Source organism: Dipodomys ordii, unplaced genomic scaffold (genome assembly GCF_000151885.1).
Source record: "Dipodomys ordii isolate 6190 unplaced genomic scaffold, Dord_2.0 Scaffold98, whole genome shotgun sequence".
In the NCBI taxonomy this organism is placed as follows: domain Eukaryota; kingdom Metazoa; phylum Chordata; class Mammalia; order Rodentia; family Heteromyidae; genus Dipodomys; species Dipodomys ordii.
In genome coordinates, this window is record NW_012267314.1 from 8,633,103 (window position 1) to 8,651,006 (window position 17,904).

The 17,904-nt window shown below is 41.1% G+C and overlaps 1 protein-coding gene across 1 annotated transcript in view; it reads right to left on the reverse strand.

The window, feature by feature from the left end:
• The window catches only part of Utrn (utrophin), a 425,608-nt gene that overhangs the window by 319,927 nt on the left and 87,777 nt on the right, over window positions 1-17,904 (reverse strand). Inside the window, exon 3 of the mRNA XM_013026944.1 lies at window positions 9,935-9,996. Within this exon, the coding sequence (XP_012882398.1) occupies window positions 9,935-9,996 (62 nt within the window). The remainder of the gene's footprint in view (window positions 1-9,934; window positions 9,997-17,904) is intronic.

Below are 17,904 nucleotides of genomic sequence, written 5' to 3' on the forward strand. Positions count from 1 at the left end.
TGTTCTGACAGAGAGAATTACGTTTTACTAACTGAACTGGACAAATATTTGGTGAATACCTCCTTTGTGTGTGGCCCTGCAGAAATGTCAAGTTCAGGTCCCATTCACAACAGAGAGTTTCCAGTTTTCCAGTAAACACAAAATGATATAAATGGACAATCTTGAACTTGGGAGGCAGATAAGGCTTGAGTCCCATTTAACTTCCAAAAAAATGTAAAGGCAATCTGATACAGCCCCGTTGACATGTGCTGCTCCTGTCCTGTGACCTGCTTTGATTTCCCCCAATTCTCTATCCCTTTCCACCATTATGTCTTTACATGCTCCTAAACCCAGTTCTAACCCCACCATTTTAACAAGAAGAGCCAACATTCATTCCTACTGTTTAGGTATGATTGCTGCTGGGTTTAAAAGTGTTAGAGCAAGTGGCTCATGCCTGTAATCCTAGCTACTCAGAAGACTGAGATCTAGGGATGGAAGTTCAAAGCCAGAGTGGGAAAAAAAAAAGGTCAGTGAGATTCTTATCTCCAATTGCCCACCAAAAAGCCATAAGTGGCATTGTGGCTCAAGTGGTCGAGCACCAATGTTGAGTGAAAAGGCTAAGAGTACTATGGCTTGAGTTCAAGTCCCAGTATTGATACACACACAAAGAGTGTGTGTGTGTGTATCAATTGATACACGCACAAAGAGCGTCAGAGCAAAGAAATAAACTGTCATCATAACCCACAGAAAGAAGAGAGGGGGTGAGGTGAGCAAGGCCTGTCAACGGGAGGGGGCGTGGGGAGGCAGCCACGCTGCCGGCTGGAGATGGCAGAGCGAAGGTGGCAGCCGGCACACAGCTCCAGCCAAGCCAGGCCATGTGGGAATTGAGGCTCACTGTTGGCAGAACTTCCAGGTTTCCAAAAGAAGCTGAAAATCTGAATTGACATGTGTAATCTCCTGACACTGTATTTGTAATTTCCTAGATCATCCTGCCACACAAGTGCATGTGTCTACAAGTCTGTCAGGACATAGGGTAACTGACAGCCATGGCTGAGAATTCCAGTAGCATGGGATGAAACAAGCATACAATAATTGAATCATAAATGAATATAAATCTACTGGTGACCCGAGGAGCACACACAGGTGAACCATAGGATGAGTGAGTCTCTGGAGAAACTGTCAAACTCTGTAGATAGGCCACATACCCATGCTCATACACTGACTAGGGACCATGAATCAACGCAAAATCCTGCCTTGGATAATAAGTCATTATATTTGCTCAGATAGAAAACAAAGGAATTATTCCTGGTCCCTTGTCATGGTTTTCAGCAGCAGTGGTATTAGCAGTAGAAAAGACAAAACTCTCTAAAGTATTGAATGAGGCGAAAACACCATGTAGAGAGTGAGTTTGGGGAAAGGGGAATTGTTCTGTCAGTGAACACGTGAGGTAGAAGAAGGACCTGGGTTTTCCTCCTGAAGACGAATCAGGGCCTCCTCTGTCCTCTCAGTGTTAGGCATGAGGAGGAGGCCAAGTGCAGACCTGGCCTGAGGCGAAGCAGATGGGAAGGAAAGCAGTATCAAGGCCACTGGCCATCAAGAAGGCAGGATTCCGTGACTAGCTGTGTCCAAACCGCACAAATACCAGGACAGTACTATCTTGGGACTTACTCAAACCCACTGTGAATAATCATGTTACTACTCTCGGTGTAAAACAGAGTGAAAAGATAATTTTTGAATGCTTCTAGAACATTCTGTTTCCAACCAACATACGCTCTATCCTTTTTCTAAAGGGGATCTGAGGATCTCTATCAATTCATATGAGTAGTTCAAAACGGATGTCCAATACTTGATCTTATAATGACACTTAAATATAGTGCCTCTCTCTCTCTCTCTCTCTAAATTGGTTAACTTAAAACTTCATTAATCTGTAATCTCATCACTCAGCCATGTAGAAGTAGCCTAGGCTACATAGCAAAACCTTATCTCAAAAACACAAAGGCAAAACCAAACATCAAGAGAAAAAAAGAGAAAAAAGACTTTAATATTACTCAATATTTTTAAAGCAAGAATTTTTAACTTATGATTCCCAAGTATCAACAGTGATAGAAATGTATCATTCTTTTTGGTTCTTGAAATTCTACATATTCTTTAATCCATAGAATACATCAGTGAGCACTATATACAATGTCCTAGTTAACTACAGAATGTTGACATGAAAATACATTTTAAGAAATAGTTTACAACAAATAAATGGGAGTAGGAAAAGGGAGAAGGTGTAGAGTGGGTGAATATAGTCAATATGTTTGTGTGCATGTATGAAAATATCATACTTTTCAAAACTATTAGAGGTTAAGTGAAAGTTAAAAGTCTCTGGATTTCTTCTATTAGCTAAGGGTTTGGGGGGTTTTGTTGGTTTTTTTTGTTTTTTAGTTTTGTTTTGTTTTGTCAGTTATGGGGCTTAAACTCTGGGCCTGAGTACTGTCCCTCAGCTTTTCAGCTCAAGGCTAGCGCTTGCCACTTCCGGTTTTCTGGTGGTTTATTGAAAATAAGAGTCTCACAGACTTTCCTTTCTGGGCTGACTCTGAACCATGATCCTCAGATCTCCTCCTCCTGAGTAGCTAGTATTACAGGCTTGAGCCACCAGCACTTAGCTGGTTTTTTGTTTGGTTTGGTTTTTAACCAATGTCCATATATATATATATATATATATATATATATAGTCGGAAAAAAAATATTTTCAAAGAATGGTAAAATGATAAAGTGGCAAAATAATAGAATGATAAAATTAGGTTCATCTGCACTATAAAATTGTGCTGTAATCAAATGAAGACTGTGTGATCCTTGTATAAATGTCTGTGATTTAAGTCAATGGTAAAAGAAAGGAAGTGCAGTTGCTTCTGACTGAGAAGACTTGGAGGCACAATGAATCCTGAAACACGAATGCCAGGAATTTGAAACAGCTTCTGTTTGGGAATGGGTACCAGCCCAGTAAGGGAAGGTGAAGGGAGAAAGTGTAGGGTGGGTGAATACGGTCTAAGTTCTTCATACACATGTATGAAAATACAACAATGAAGCCTATTGTAATTGTGGTAAGAAGAAGGGAGTGGAGATGGGGGTGGGGCGGTATAAGGAGATACATTTGATAGGGGTCCATTGTATGTATATGGAAACAGCACAATGAAACCCTTTTATACAACTGAAATAAATTTACAGTAACTCTCAAGGAGAGACAGAGAAACATAGACAAACAGACAAGACAGACAGACCTAAAACTAACAAAGAGTGAGTACAGAGCTTGCAGCCATTCTCTAAGAATTCAGTGTGGTGAGTACAAGTTCTTAATGATTTTTAAAAACTCTGTTTAGAAGTCTGCTTGGAAGAAGGGCAGGGAGAAAAGCAAAGTCAAGCAAAACAGATGGCTCAGGAAATCACCGACTAGCACGACGTAACTACAGTCAGAGATTTACAGTGTGCACACTGACATCAAATCAAATGACAGGCACCTGCTTAAAACCTATAAACTATCATGAACACACCTGTTAACCCAACCAACACCCTTCAGGGGACCATAAGTCATAGCACAAGGAATAGAAGTTTCAACTTCATTTACATAAGAGAAGCAGCCTAGTGATGATGAAACCTGGATAAGGAACCATGTGTGGGACCGGAGACAAGGGCCACCTGCATACCCCTACAGGCAAACCATGCCAGGGGATCCACAACAGAATAGACCTCAGCACCGTGCAGACCCGGCAAGCGCTGTAGGGCAGCTCACTGCACAATGCAGCTCATGCCATAGCTACTCTACTGGCCAGGAAGGGAAACGCTTGATGAAAGTAGTTCAGCAAAAGACAGGCATCCATGGGTCAAGCTACCTTGAGCCTCCACTCCTTTCTCCCCTCCCTCCCATGTAAGGTTATCTCCTTAAAGACTAAGAGGGTCTCAACACTTTGGTCAGGAATTAAGTAAACCAGAATCCAGTTTCAGCAAAGCAAGATAGGACTGGTCCTCAAGAGGACACGATTGCACCCCAAGATGCATCCAGCCCTCTCTCAAGGATTCAGGTAATTATCGCTGTCTTCTAGTCTATTGTATTTTGGTGAAATTCTGTCCAGACTTTGAAGTTTTCTGCCAACTCCTGCATGCACCTCATGTGACAAGCATACTCAAAAGTAAAGTGCGTTTTTCCTGCTGATGACAGATGTCATCTCTATTGATGACAGAGAAGGTTTTGTAGCAGAATGTTTCTTTCTCCAGCAAATAATAATAGCAAAGAATAATGGTGATGGGTTTCGGGTTTTTGTGTTTTTTTTTACCCCTAAGTCAGCTCCATCCATGATTCCATTCATTCTGTCCATTCATGGCTGATGAACAGACCTGCAGCAATTAGAACTACGGTCTAAGCTTTCTCAGGCAAGCAAGCTGAAATCCATCATCTCTTTCTCCCCTCCTCACCAGCTCGCAACCTCTCAGCAATCTTCCCCTCAGACTTCACGGCCTACTCTTACCTTGGCCTAACCCTCAGCAGCTGGAGATGGTCAGGCCACATAGCATCAAATGGAAAAGCACAAGGCAGGTGGTCAGCTCCCTCCTTTCTAGGTGAAGGGTCGAAAGTCATCTCCTCTGAGCTGATCAGCTCCAAACTTGATCATCAGTTACAAACACCCAACACACAATATCAAACATGCTTCACAATCCCAGATGCCAACAGGCTCTACCAAAATCATTTATTAAGTACTGAGTATATGCAAAGCACAACCCATTAAATAAAGTTATAACCTGTCAATCAAATGAAATCCATTTCGGAAGCATCATTTTGAGACAAAAAAGAATCAAATGGAATCAAAACAAACTGGAAAGGTAGGAGCCTACATGAGAATGGCTGAGATACCTGAGAGATAGTATTTTAAAATGAGGTACATTTTATTGTTTGCCTTTTCTAGCTATTAGTAAATAGACATACTGAGATTTCTTTTGAAGAAGCCATTTGAATGGGTGTGAGTTCTGCTTGAGCTACCCTTTTATTTTCATAATTATGAAATAAGCCAGTGACAGAACCAATATAAAATTGTCAATTCAAACTCCAAGACATGACATTTATCATCCTGCAAAGAAGGGTGACATCTCTATCACCATCCTAATGGGAAGATTGAACCCACAAGTGTTTTGATCATGCTCTCCATAAATCTCCTTCCATTCCTACTTTGATGACTCTGAATACCAACTTTCAAGTAGGACACTAACAGTGGTACCTCACTGTGCCCAAGAGGAACCCTCCTGAATCGCTCTTCATACTGAAATTCATGGAAAGTGATTCACAGATGGCCTGTCTTACGTTCTATCAATTTTAAATGGCAAGTTACGAATCATAGCATATGAAAACTTGGCTCTTCTTAGTCTTCAAAAAGGGAAAAGCAGAAATTTGCATATTCCCTCCCAAGCCTTTATTTGTTAAACCTCTTTTGATAATTGCCTAATTAAAAAAAAAAGTGTCTTCAATTTGTACAACTCTCAGAGCAGCCAGATGAGCAGCCCTGAAAGCTGGCCAGTGAACATGCAGGCTCAAAGTCACAACAAATTTCCCAACAGCAAAGCGATGAGGCCTTCACGAGGGAGGCCCACTGCTTCCAAGTGACAGGCTCTGAAATCACAGGGTTCAAAGCACTCAGGTTTCACACACTGTACTGTGATACAAAGTGGGTCTCATGTGCAGGTATCTTTTCCCATTTCTGTCTTAAAATGTAGGTAGATCATCCAGAGGCTGGTAGCTCATACCTATAATCCCAGCTACTCAAGAAACTGAGATCTAAGGACAGAAGTTCAAAACCAGTCTGGGCAGACAAATCTGGGAGACTCGTATCTCTAATTCACCAGTAAAAACCTGGAAATGGAGAAGTAGCTCAAACAGAAGAGCACCAGCCATAAGCAAAAGAGCTAAATAAGAGAGCAAGGCTCTAAGTTCAAGCCCCAGTATTAGTAAAAGGAGGGAGGAGGAAGGGAGGCGGGAAGGCTGGGAGGGGTTTTACAGAGAAAGATGGAGGAAGAAGCATACACCAAGGCTAGCTGAGGAAATGTACACCGTGGCTACAAGACAATGAGGGAATAAAAACAAATTGAAATAGAATAACACATAGGTAACGTGTGACTGAAGAGAGGTTTGGAAGCCAATGATGATCAAAGTAGCACTCTGTACATCTGAAGTATAAAACGCTTCCATCAAAAAGGAAGTTTAGAAAGACAATAGACAGCTAATGAAAGACCATACAGAAGGTAAAGAAGTACTTGGACTTGCCCTTTGAGAGCAGCCTGGCTACTCTGTCAGAAATAGAAAGCAGAGGGCTGGGAAAGTGGCTCAGTGGTAGAGCGCTTGCCTTGCATGCCTGAGGCCCTGGGTTCGATTCCTCAGCACCACATAAGCAAAAAGAAAAAAGCCGGAAGTGGCGCTGTGGCTCAAGTGATAGAGCGCTGGCCTTGAGCTGAAGAGCTGAGGGACAGCGCCCAGGCCCAGAGTTCAGGCCCCAAGACCAGACCCCCCCCCAAAAAAAACCTTTTATTCTGCCCATGTAATTGTAACCCCTCTGTACAGTATGTTCACAAATAAAAAATAAATTAATTAATTAAAAAAAATAGAAAGCAGAAACAGAGAAGGTGAAACACAGGAAGGAAGAGCTATTTAGCAGATGACTACAGTATTGGACATATTCAACGATAACTTTCCCCAAAGGCAAAGGGCTTGCTCTCAGACAAGTGAAGTTATCCGTCCGTGTCAAAGGCTTTTTCTAATTCATGTATGACGGAGGGAGACCTGAAGATGCATTTTGCATGCAAAAAATAAAATAATTTTTTTAAAAATGTACAACTGAAAATAAAATCACAAAAGATACAAAAACTTGTCTATCCAATTCAATATCCAATCGCATTCCAACTAATTCCCACTTGACTGAGTAAACCTTATTTGCATAATTAACTATTTTCTGCAACATGTTGTTATAAAATAGCTCAAAAATACTGAAAGACATGGATAAGTCAAAAGGCTGAGACAGGTAGGTCATTCACTTATCTTAAATTTTTCCCACACAGATCAAGAGAAAAGTGGAAAGCAGGACAAAAATGGAGAGAGCACAAAGTGGAACCTATGTGACACTGGACATACAAGACATGGCGTTCAAGACTTCAGATGAGGAGAACAAAGCCAATGTCTAGAGAGATATGTTTTAAACAAACTTGTCCAGCTGGATTTCTCAGCACAGAGATGCACACCATAGGACCCTCTGAACAACTGCATTTTAAAGTGAACCATAATGTACCACAGGACATAGATTTTTTAAAAAGAGGTGAAATAAAATCCCCTTCTGTGGGATTTTTTTTTCTGTGCTAATCTCTAGATTCCCACTTAAGGCCATGCAAAGAAGACAATCTTGCCCAATTAAGCAAGTGTTAAGCAGAATGAAAGCCCACTGAAATCTCCCCTCTCCTACTGGGCTAGGCCCCTCCTGCCTGGGGAGGGGGGAAAGGGCCTTACTAGGGAAGAAGAAAGGAAAAGAAGGTAGATACTGGAATCACTGACGAGCCTTCCATCCTCTCTTTGAATCGGCATTTTCATACATTCTTATATAAACTCCTGCCCGACTTTGATCCCACTTTTGAAATTTTTTCTCCAAATATGAGATTATAAAACTACAACATTTATTTACTAAATGTGATAAATATTACCAAGCCCTTTCGGATCTCCTCTTTGCAAAATTTCCGAACTTCTCTGAGACAGACAACTGACAGGCGATGAAAGCCCCCATTTATAGAACAAAAGAATTCAGATAGGATAACTGCCCGCGTGCGCGCGCGCGTGTGCATGCGCAGGTCCAGTTCCTTTAATCCATGACTGCGAGGACTCTGGAATCTGTGGTATTTGGGTCTCCTTTGAAGATGTCAACAACACGCTTGAAAATGGCCAAAATTGATTGTTCACTCTTTTTTCTCAGCTGGCATCTGTATCATTCACCCCCCCCAGCCCCACCACCCCCACTTCATGTTTTCCTGAACTATTGGCTTTCTACACTCTGCTCTCAAAATGAGACATACAGCCAGCTCACCCCTCGCCTTAGACCCTCCAAGGCCATAATGTTGGCAAAATGACCTTCAAAATTATTTGTAAGGCAATTCTTCTCTAATAAATTAACTACACTGTGGGGGAAAATATATGTTTTTTCTTTTATTTTATATATAACTGCTTCACTGGTTTAAGCTAAAAAATGACCGTGACATTCTTGGTCCTAACAGGCATGGATAATCCTGTCCACGTGGCACTCAGCAGACTCCGGGATTACACTCCTCACATCTAGACTCCATTACGAAAACTATGTGGCACAGGAGGATGGTCACGTGCAGATCCGAAAGTTCAGAAGACTGTGAAGTCTACGGCACAGATGACAGAATAAAACAACTGTTACCATTTGCCAAAAACTTCCAACTACTGCTTTGGAATAATCCGACACATCAAATCACTAAGTAGGAAGCATCTCTATTCTTGTTCATCTCCACGGACTTAACTCTTCTGTCAACATCGGTTGTCACATCCCTGCTAGATTCCCTTTCCCATTCTCAGCCATACAGTAAACTATCCCTCACAAAGCCTGTAAACCCTAAAAAAGGAAGAAAATAGAAAAAGAAAAACCACTACCATTAAGTAATCAGCTATAAATACTCAGATGCAGAGCAAGGTCCTTTTTCACTTTAAGAGATGGTGTCTGGATGTTTTTTGCCCAGGCTAGCTTCGAACTCCTGGGTTCAAGCAAACCTCCTCTGAACTTCCTCAGTAGCTAGGACTCCAAGGATGCACTAATATCACCAACTTAGAGTCCAGTTTTGAACTGGGCTGCTACTGAAGGTAACCTTAAATTATCCTAAATTCTCCTGAAAGAAATGTCAAAGGTCATTTTCCTGACCTTTGACAACTTCCTTGAACAGAAAATTTTGAAAAATGACTTCAAAGTAAGATAGCTTTCATAGTATTTCAAAGACTGCAATGGTGTTTGTCCAAAAATCCAAATTTTTCATCCTTCTATAGTACAGTCCTGATAAACCTGAAGGCTCTGTCCCATCTTAGACTCAGTGAACCAAATTCCACTTTATTATTTACCTTTTTTTTTTTTTGGTCAGTTGTGAGACTTGCACTCAGCGCTTGGGCACTGTCCCTGTGTCTCTTCGTGCTCAAGGCTAGAACTCTACCACTTGCCACTTCGAGTTTTTGAGTGGTTAATTGGAGATAAGAGTCTCACGGGGACTTTTCTGCCTGGGCTGGCTTCAAATCATCATCCTTAGATCTCAGCCTCCTCAGTAGCTAGGATTACAGATATGAGCCATTGGCACCTGGCTAATTCCAACTTTTGTAGATCTGATAATCATATGTGAAACCCATTTGAAAAAGAGCACAGAGTATTGCTCACTCACTGTGTTTCACCCCAAAACAAAATACTAATCAAAACACTATTATGTTCCAAGTGATTAGAAATGTAGGGGACAGAAGGGGGAGGGGTAACAAAAGAACACACAAGGCAGATCAACATTAGTAAGTCACTCCCACTAGAGTAAGAGTGGGAAGCATGATTGCACAGTCCAAACAAAAATTTCAAAATGGAATCACCACCTTGTTCAGCTAAGGGAACATAAAAATTTCCCAGTGGCATTCATTCCTTAGAAGCACCCACGATTCACTGAGTAGGAATACCACAGTTGTGGCTTAAGATATCTGAAAAATGCTAGGTCAAAGTAATCAGGCTAGCTGTTCAGATTCGATGTTCCATTTAAAGAGATTTTAGAAGAGAAGAAGGGATGTATCTGCACACTCAGAAGATTCGTGTGAGGTCACGATGCACAGGGAAAATGGACCGCACTTCTCATCAGACGCCCGAAGAAAGACGCGTGAATCGCCAGCAAGCTTTTGGAAAGTCTCAGTTACCTTTGAAAATCGAGCATTTATCCATTTGGTAAAGGTTTTCTTCTGCACGTCATTGTGTTCATCTGCAGAGATTAAAAAAAAGGGGGGGGAGAAAAACATAAGCCATGAGTAAGTTACTAAATCAGGTTATCTACATCCTGGAGGGTTAAAAAACAGTCTACTCGTAGAGCTTGTTAGAGCAGTAACTCACAGTTAACAACAGATCCTTTGACTCCCCAGGGACGGAGCAGATGCACACTGAGCCTAGGCCATTACCACAGCCAGCTATGAAGGCCGGTCTATGGGATAAAACCAAGTTCACTGGACAGAAAATCTCAAGCATAAGAAACATGTCAGCATATTCAAAGACAAAAAAAAAAAAACAGCAGGCAAATGTATCTGATAAAAACTAAGGAGTTTGGGCCTTCAGGGGTCACACCTTCTACAATGCAAATGAATGTAAGGTTCATAGCTCTGGAATCCATTTCCATAGGATGACTGATACAGGTCATGATTCCGAGCTGCTAACATTTTATGGCAGGGAAATGATATTTTCAGCTTAGTTGAAATTGAAAGTTGCAATTGTTGGTTTTGGGGTTTTCTGGAGGGAGGTTGGTTGGTGTTTTGTTTCGTTTTTGTTTTGTGCCAGTACTGGTGCTTGAACTCAGGGCATGGTGCTGCTCCTTAGCTTTTTTGCTCAAGGCTGGTACACTGCCCATGTGAGCCACAGCACTACTTCCAGCATTTTGGTGATTCATTGGAAATGATAGTCTCAAGGACTTTCCTGCCAGGGTTGACTTGAAACTACAGTCCTCAGATCTCAGCCTCCTGAGTGTCTTGGATTAAAGACATAAGCCACAGCATGCAGAAAACCCTCAACTGTTGAGACTGGGTAGCATGATTAAATCTTGTATAAGGAAATCATGTAGCATAATAAATTTATTTTAAAAAAAACCTTGGGCTGGGATGTAGCTCAGTGGCAAAGCGCTTGCCTAGCAAGTGCAACGTCCTGAGTTCGATCCCCAGTACCAAAAAAGAAAAGACAAAAAAAAAACAAACCTTCTTAGCCAAACAACCACATTCTAATCCACTCACTCACTCACTCTAATCCACTCACAATGTAACCTGGGGTAAATCATCGTAATGTTTCCAGCTGGACAATGAAGATCAATATTACAGAGCTTACAGTGGTGTGATCAAGGTTACTGAAGATACACGAAAGCCACTCTAGGAGGAGCTGGTGATTCGCTCATAATTATTACAGTGTGCGTGTAAACAAGGCAGATAAACGAATGTCCATTTTCCCTTCTTATTACTTCCAATCATGCACACTTCAGTCACTCCTCAATTTTCCACTAAAACTAGCCCAAGAGTCATGGTTGGCTCAATGCCTACAAAGTAGCATGTTAAAAAAAAAACCTCCCAGTCGTTCTGAAAGCTATCTGGGAATATTTTGAATTCAAGCCGAAAACTGTGGGTCTGTCCGTGTATCTACCTATTCCACTTCCCACCCATAGCCGGCCTGCTCCAGCCTCTGAAAACAAAATCCTAACAACATGCTCTCACTGCAGAGGTACCGCCTTGGGCGTGGAAATAGAAAGGCTTAGGCCCTAGGTTGGCACCAGTGAGAACTGCTGGGAGAACTTTAGGTGGCCACGACGGTGGAATCTCAAAGGGAATGATGGGAAGCCACCACCACCATTACTACCCACCTCTAAGACTTTCTCTCTTCATTTCCTGACCATCAGAAACTGGCTCTACCATTCATCTCCTTCTGTTACCCTCTGATACCCACCCCCAAACCAGAGGCCCAAAGCCCTTGGGCCCATCAAACACAGACTGGAAACTTGAAAAGCGCAAGTCCAAGTAAACTGTTTCTCTTATAAGTTAATCATCTCAGGTCTTCAGTTATTGTGACAGAAAGCTGTCTAAGACATCAAGTTTGTTCTAACTCTGTTCTATTCTCCCTTCAAGAAGAAGAGTATGCAATTAAAAGGATGTTCTTGTAATAAATATAGCAGCAGCTTGAGAAACTAGTGTGCTTTTACAGATCCATAAAGGTAATTGGAGACTGACTCCAAGACACATGGGAACAACTGATAGAAAAAACAATAATGCTGTCTAAGAAAATTCTTGATGCTAATGGTATTAGGAGGTGACCTTCCTACCAGAAAATACAGCCCCTATTTAGCCTTGATACCTAATCTGATCAATGCCACACATGAGCCATTTATTAACCAAGAAGACTTGGTTACATGCTCTGAATAGCCCAGCTTTATACAGCTTTATACAAGGTTGTATCCACAATCACCTGCAGATGGCGCTATATCAGCCAGACAAAAATGAATTTACTATTCAACATCTGCGTTGGGGTACTTTGAAAATCCAATCCCTTAGTCCTGCTGCCTTAGGATTAAAGTTTATAAACCTTGCTTCATTCATTATTCTTTAGTCCTATTAATACAAAACAGAAAGATCATAAGTATTAAATTCCCATAGTTTCCTAAGAATGTTTGCTATCAACAAGTATGGCAGCACATGCCTGTAATCTCAGGTATGTGGGAAACATAGATAGGAGGATTGCAAGTCCAGGCCAGCCTCAAACAAAAACACAATCCCCTACCTGCAGAAAAGGAACTCAGCAGTAGAGTGCCAAAGTCAAACTACAACCACACACACACACACACACACACACACACACACAAAAGACAAAGGAAAATAAACAAAAGAACTTTTTATCACAAAAGTGAGGAAAATTCTAAGGAGTAATTATTATATCCTTTTATGTCTTTTCAAAGCATTTAATGTTTTTCAGAAACATGATAAAATAGCTAATACTATGTCGAGAGAAAAAAGAAAGGAGTACCTATCAAATGAATGCCTCATTAAATGATAAATAAGATCACTCCATTTATCACATACATATAATGAGACGGAATTAAGTAGATTCCTCCCAGAGGAATGTTTATAAAAACAAGGTAATAGGGGCTGGGAAGGTGGCTCAGTGGTAGAGTGTTTGCCTTGCATGCCAGAGGCCCTGGGTTCGATTCCTCAGCACCACATAAGCAAAAAGAAAAAAAGCCGGAAGTAGTGCTGTGGCTCAAGTGGTAGAGCGCTAGCCTTGAGCTGAAGAGCTGAGGGACAGCGCCCAGGCCCAGAGTTCAGGCCCCAGGACCGGACCAAAAAAAAAAAAGGCAATGCTTCTAAAACAGTCTGTAATCTCTGACACAAATCAACATCTGCATGAGTCAAATTGACTAACTTACAAAATGAAGTATTTGCCTGTAAAAGAGAAATTGTCTAACATGTAAAGTTTCAAACATATGTCAATATTTATAAACATTCTTCTATACTCATTTTCAAAATACAGGGATGGGGGAGGGGGGAAGTTCAAACCTATAGTTTGCATTTTTTCCTCATCCTCCCCATCCCCACACCCACTTTATTATCTACAGACAAGGATTCTGTACAAGAACAAAACATACCCTGTGGCTTTTCAACTAGGAGATTAAAAAATGTAAGAAATGTGGGAGAGTTGCTCACCATTCAGGTGAGCAGCCTTGGCCCCGCCCCCTTCATCTGGGAGCTGGACCCGTCAAGCTGGATCTAAGACTTGTCATGCTGTCATGATTATTTCGCTTCCTAGATCTTACACAGAACTACAACAGTTGCAAACTCTCAGTATCAACTAACTAGTTTTCATTTCTCCAAAGTGTAAATGGGCGAAAAATTAGGCACAATCTTACAAATAACTGGATTCGTGATATGTATATTAAGTAAACATATAATTAAGTGAACAGATATAATCTTCTACACATATTCTTTCAGTTTCCAACCTTAAGATCGAGATTTTTAAAAGCCCATTGCATTTCTAAGAATCTTTGCTAGCTTAGCGAATATCATTCATTAATGACCTTTCTCCATTAGGGAGAGAAACACGGGGACTCTATCAGAAGAAAAATGTGTTCGATCCCTTCAGGCTTGCTGTCCAAATTCCTCCTCTAAATATTTTGCTTCGGACATGCTCACACAGATCCACGGGGCCTGCCCTGCTGCCTGGTTTGAAACTGTAATTCTGTGATTGGTTAAAAAAAAAAAAAGGAAGAACTCAACAACTCTTCCTCTGAGGCTGGTTTGAGAATGTTGTCATTTCACCAGCTCCAATGTGCACCGGAAATTCAGCAGAAAGCAATACATCTCCATTTAAACCCTAAACCAGAATTGTAGCAGAGAAACGTAGGAAGTATCTCCAGCATGGAGATGCACGCATCCTAGGAGCAGGAATACTGCTCACCCTAAGACTGTTAGTTAAAGTCATTCTGATCTAACTCATAAAACAATATAACAGCATCTAGTTGGCTGCCACCAGCCTAGTATAACTTCCCCCAAAAAAAGTGGGCTAGAATTTAAATTCAAACAGAAATATCTTGTGGGATGCTTTAAAATTTGGATTGACGGCCAGGCAGTGATGGCTCATGCCTGAAGTCCTACCTAATCAGGAGGCTGAGATCTGAGGATCGTGGTTGGAAGCCAGCCAGGGCAGAAAAGTCCCCATGAGACTCTTATCTCCAATTAACCTCTCAAAAACCATAAGTGGAGCTGTCACTCAAAGTGGTAGAGCGCTAGCCTTGAGCAAAAGAGCTCACGGGCAGTGCCTAGGCTCTGAGTTCAAGCCTCATGATCAACAAAACAAAACAAAACACTTTATTTTTAAATTTCCTCAAAGCCTCATCCACAAATATAAAATGTAACACACCCAAGAAAGGATTGCTTCAGAAGCAATGAGGGCACACAGCCTAATTCATCTTTAGGGGACACAGCACATCACCCCCCCCCAAAAAAAACACATGCACCACTCAGACCCTGCCATGACACTTGTAGTCCTGTTTCCCTATTCGTGGGCTGGGAAGGTGCCTCAGTGGTAGAGCGCTTGCCTTGCATGCATGAGGCCCTGGGTTCGATTCCTCAGCGTGGATAAAAGCCAGAAGTGGCGCTGTGGCTTAAGTGGTAGAGTGCTTGCCTTGAGCTGAAGAGCTGAGGGACAGCGCCCAGGCCCAGAGTTCAGGCCCCATGACCGGACCCCCCCAAAAAAAAACAAGAAACAAAACAAAAAAAAAACCCATTCGTTTATTCAAATACTATACATTAAAATGCCATGGAAGTCCTAAATGCCAAATAATAATCTGCCAAGTATTATAAATATGTAAACAAAGAGAGAGCCAAAAGGAGAACTTCTCTCACAAGCCAAGTGCTAACACTCCCTTTGATTCAAACTCTTGAGTTTTTAAGAAAAACCGTAAATACTAAACAGTTTCAAAATTGCGAAAACTAAGTATACAAGAAAAGTTCTGATGATGAGTATTTCAAACAGTATTTCTGTCAGCTTGCTTCATTTACACATTCAAGTCACTAAGGCTCAAAACTAGGGTTAAAACAAACTTACAAGCCAAGAATGGCGGCTCATACCTATAATCCCAGACACTGAGTAGCTAGAGGCAAAGAAGATTGCCAGTTCAAGGATGGCTAAGACAGAAAGGAAGTAGACTCTATCTCAAAAAGATAAGAGAGAAAGAGAGGGGAAAAAATAAAACAATAAATACACTTGTAAACACACCCCAAAGAGCAGGTGCAATCCAGCTTGTAACTACAGAGAGAGGAACAGAAAGAAAGTCAAGCTCTTTAGAGGAAGGCTAATCAATATCTCATTTCAACCACACACCCCAAGACCTGACCCCCAACAGAACAAATATGTCTTAATATTCTCATCTCTGCATGGAACTTCAGAGGCTCATGATACATAATGATGTCAAAACAATACGATGGCAGGCGCTGATGGCTCCCACCTGTAATCCTAGCTGCTCAGGAGTCTGAGGTCTGAGGATCTCAGTTCAAAGCAAGCCAGAGCAGGATTCTTATGTTCAATTAATCACCAGAAAACCGGAAGTGTCACTGTGGCTCCGAGTGGTACAGTGCTAGCCTTGAGTGAAAAAGCTCAGGAACAGCACCTAGGCCTTGAGTTCCAGGTCCACAACTGACCTCGGGAGGGGTAGGGAGGGAACAGTAAGTCTAAGTTAATACAAATTTTAGCAAGTTTCTAGTCCTCAAAGCTGTTTATAACCATACTGTTTTAAAAGAAAAAAGGCAAGAGTACCAAACTACAAATACATATTCTGAAATATTCTTGTGAGGAAATAGATTGAAAAAAAAAATCAGTGCCCTTAAACGAAGCAAAATGCTCTGCTAGGGTGAGGTTTCAAGACTCTTGGCTCTGAAATCTGGGGCGATTCTAGAGCATGGCTACATCTGGGGCTGGAATACACTGAGAATTCCCTCGTTGCAAAGCAGGAGGGACAGGTTTATTCCAGCTGAGAACAAAGGTGATCCAAAAAACGAGGACGGGGAAGATGGCTCAGTGGTAGAGTGCTTGTCTCGCATGCATGAGACCCTGAGTTCGATTTCTCAGCACCACATAAACAGAAAAGGCCGGAAGTGGAGCTGTGGCTCAAGTGGTAGAGCACTAACCTTGAGCTGAAGCTGAGGGGCAGTGCCCAGGCTCAGAGTTCAAGCCCCACGACCAAAAAAAAAACCCTACCCTGGCCATCATCTGATGTTGAGTTTCTTTGTTGCTTACTGCTTCTCTCTGACATGTGCCTTGAGTTTCTGCATATAAACATTGGAAATTGTTTTTCCTACTTCTCTTTGGCTACACTTTAACCCTTAAACAAATGGTAAGATTTGTAGGTAGCTCTCACTGTTTGAAACTTTCTCTCTAGAAATACATTCTGGGAAAAAATAACCACTCAAAGTCTTAGTGATCAAGCATTTTATTTGCTTAGGAAATGTACAAGAACAGGGCTCAGTGTTCTGAAAGTTGACATTGTCAGTCTTATAGATAATTCACTTTGGATTTTTGTTCAGAGTAAATATTTTTATTAAAAACCACTTGAGAAGTCACAGATTGAAACGGGGTTATAAAGAGAAGTTGAACGAGCTGTAAAACTCATGTGCTACTTTTATGAGAAGCCGTAGAAAGCTAATCTAACAACTGATGGAAGGTTTAACTAACATGTGAAAGAAAAATCTCTATGCAATCAGATTCTCCGAACTATCTTTATTATTTTATTAAATAAACATCTATTTTGTTCAGCAAACTCTCAACAGAAATCATGTTACTGTCTCATATATACATGATTGTAGATGTATGAAAATTCATGCAGGTGCAGAAAAAATTGATAGTAAGAAATATCCAGTGATCTGATCCAGACCTGCCATGGCTTTCTTTTTTTTTTAATATAATTTAGCTTATGTTATTGTAAAGGTGCTACACAAATGGGTTACAGTTACATGAGTCAGGTAATGAGTGAGTACCTCGTTCTTCACCCACTTTCCCTTCTCCTTCCGTGGCATGCTAATGGTCTAAAAAAAAGTCTTTATAAGACTGCTAATGACTGAAGTGGTATTCATCTCAGTTTAATTAATTTCATTTATTATTTTCCCTAGACCTCTAAGAAATCTCTTTGGATCCTCTTCATAATTCATGATATGTTTCTGAGGAATCTTAACAATTTAATAACAGTAATAAAAATTTTGAGGCAATAAATCTCAAGGGAACTTGAAGAAATATCTCTAAACAAAATGAGAATCATTTCAGTACTCAAATTATCTCCTAGCATGTATACTAGAATGCTAGTATCTTCTGTAGAGCTGATGTAGAAAATTGAATATCATGTCTTATTACTTCAGAATCTCTTTTTCAGATTGGTGAGTGGATGGATAGAGAGACTGATGGATGAGTAGACTGATGAATGGATGAGTGGGTGGGTGGGTGGACGGACAAGTGGATAATGAATTGATAGATGATAGATAGGTGGGTGGGTAAAGAGATGGGTTGGTGGGTGAACAAATAGATGATGGGTAAATGGACAATGGATGGATAGATGGATAGACAGGTAGATAGGTAGATGATAAGTAGAGGGAAGGAGAAGGGGAAG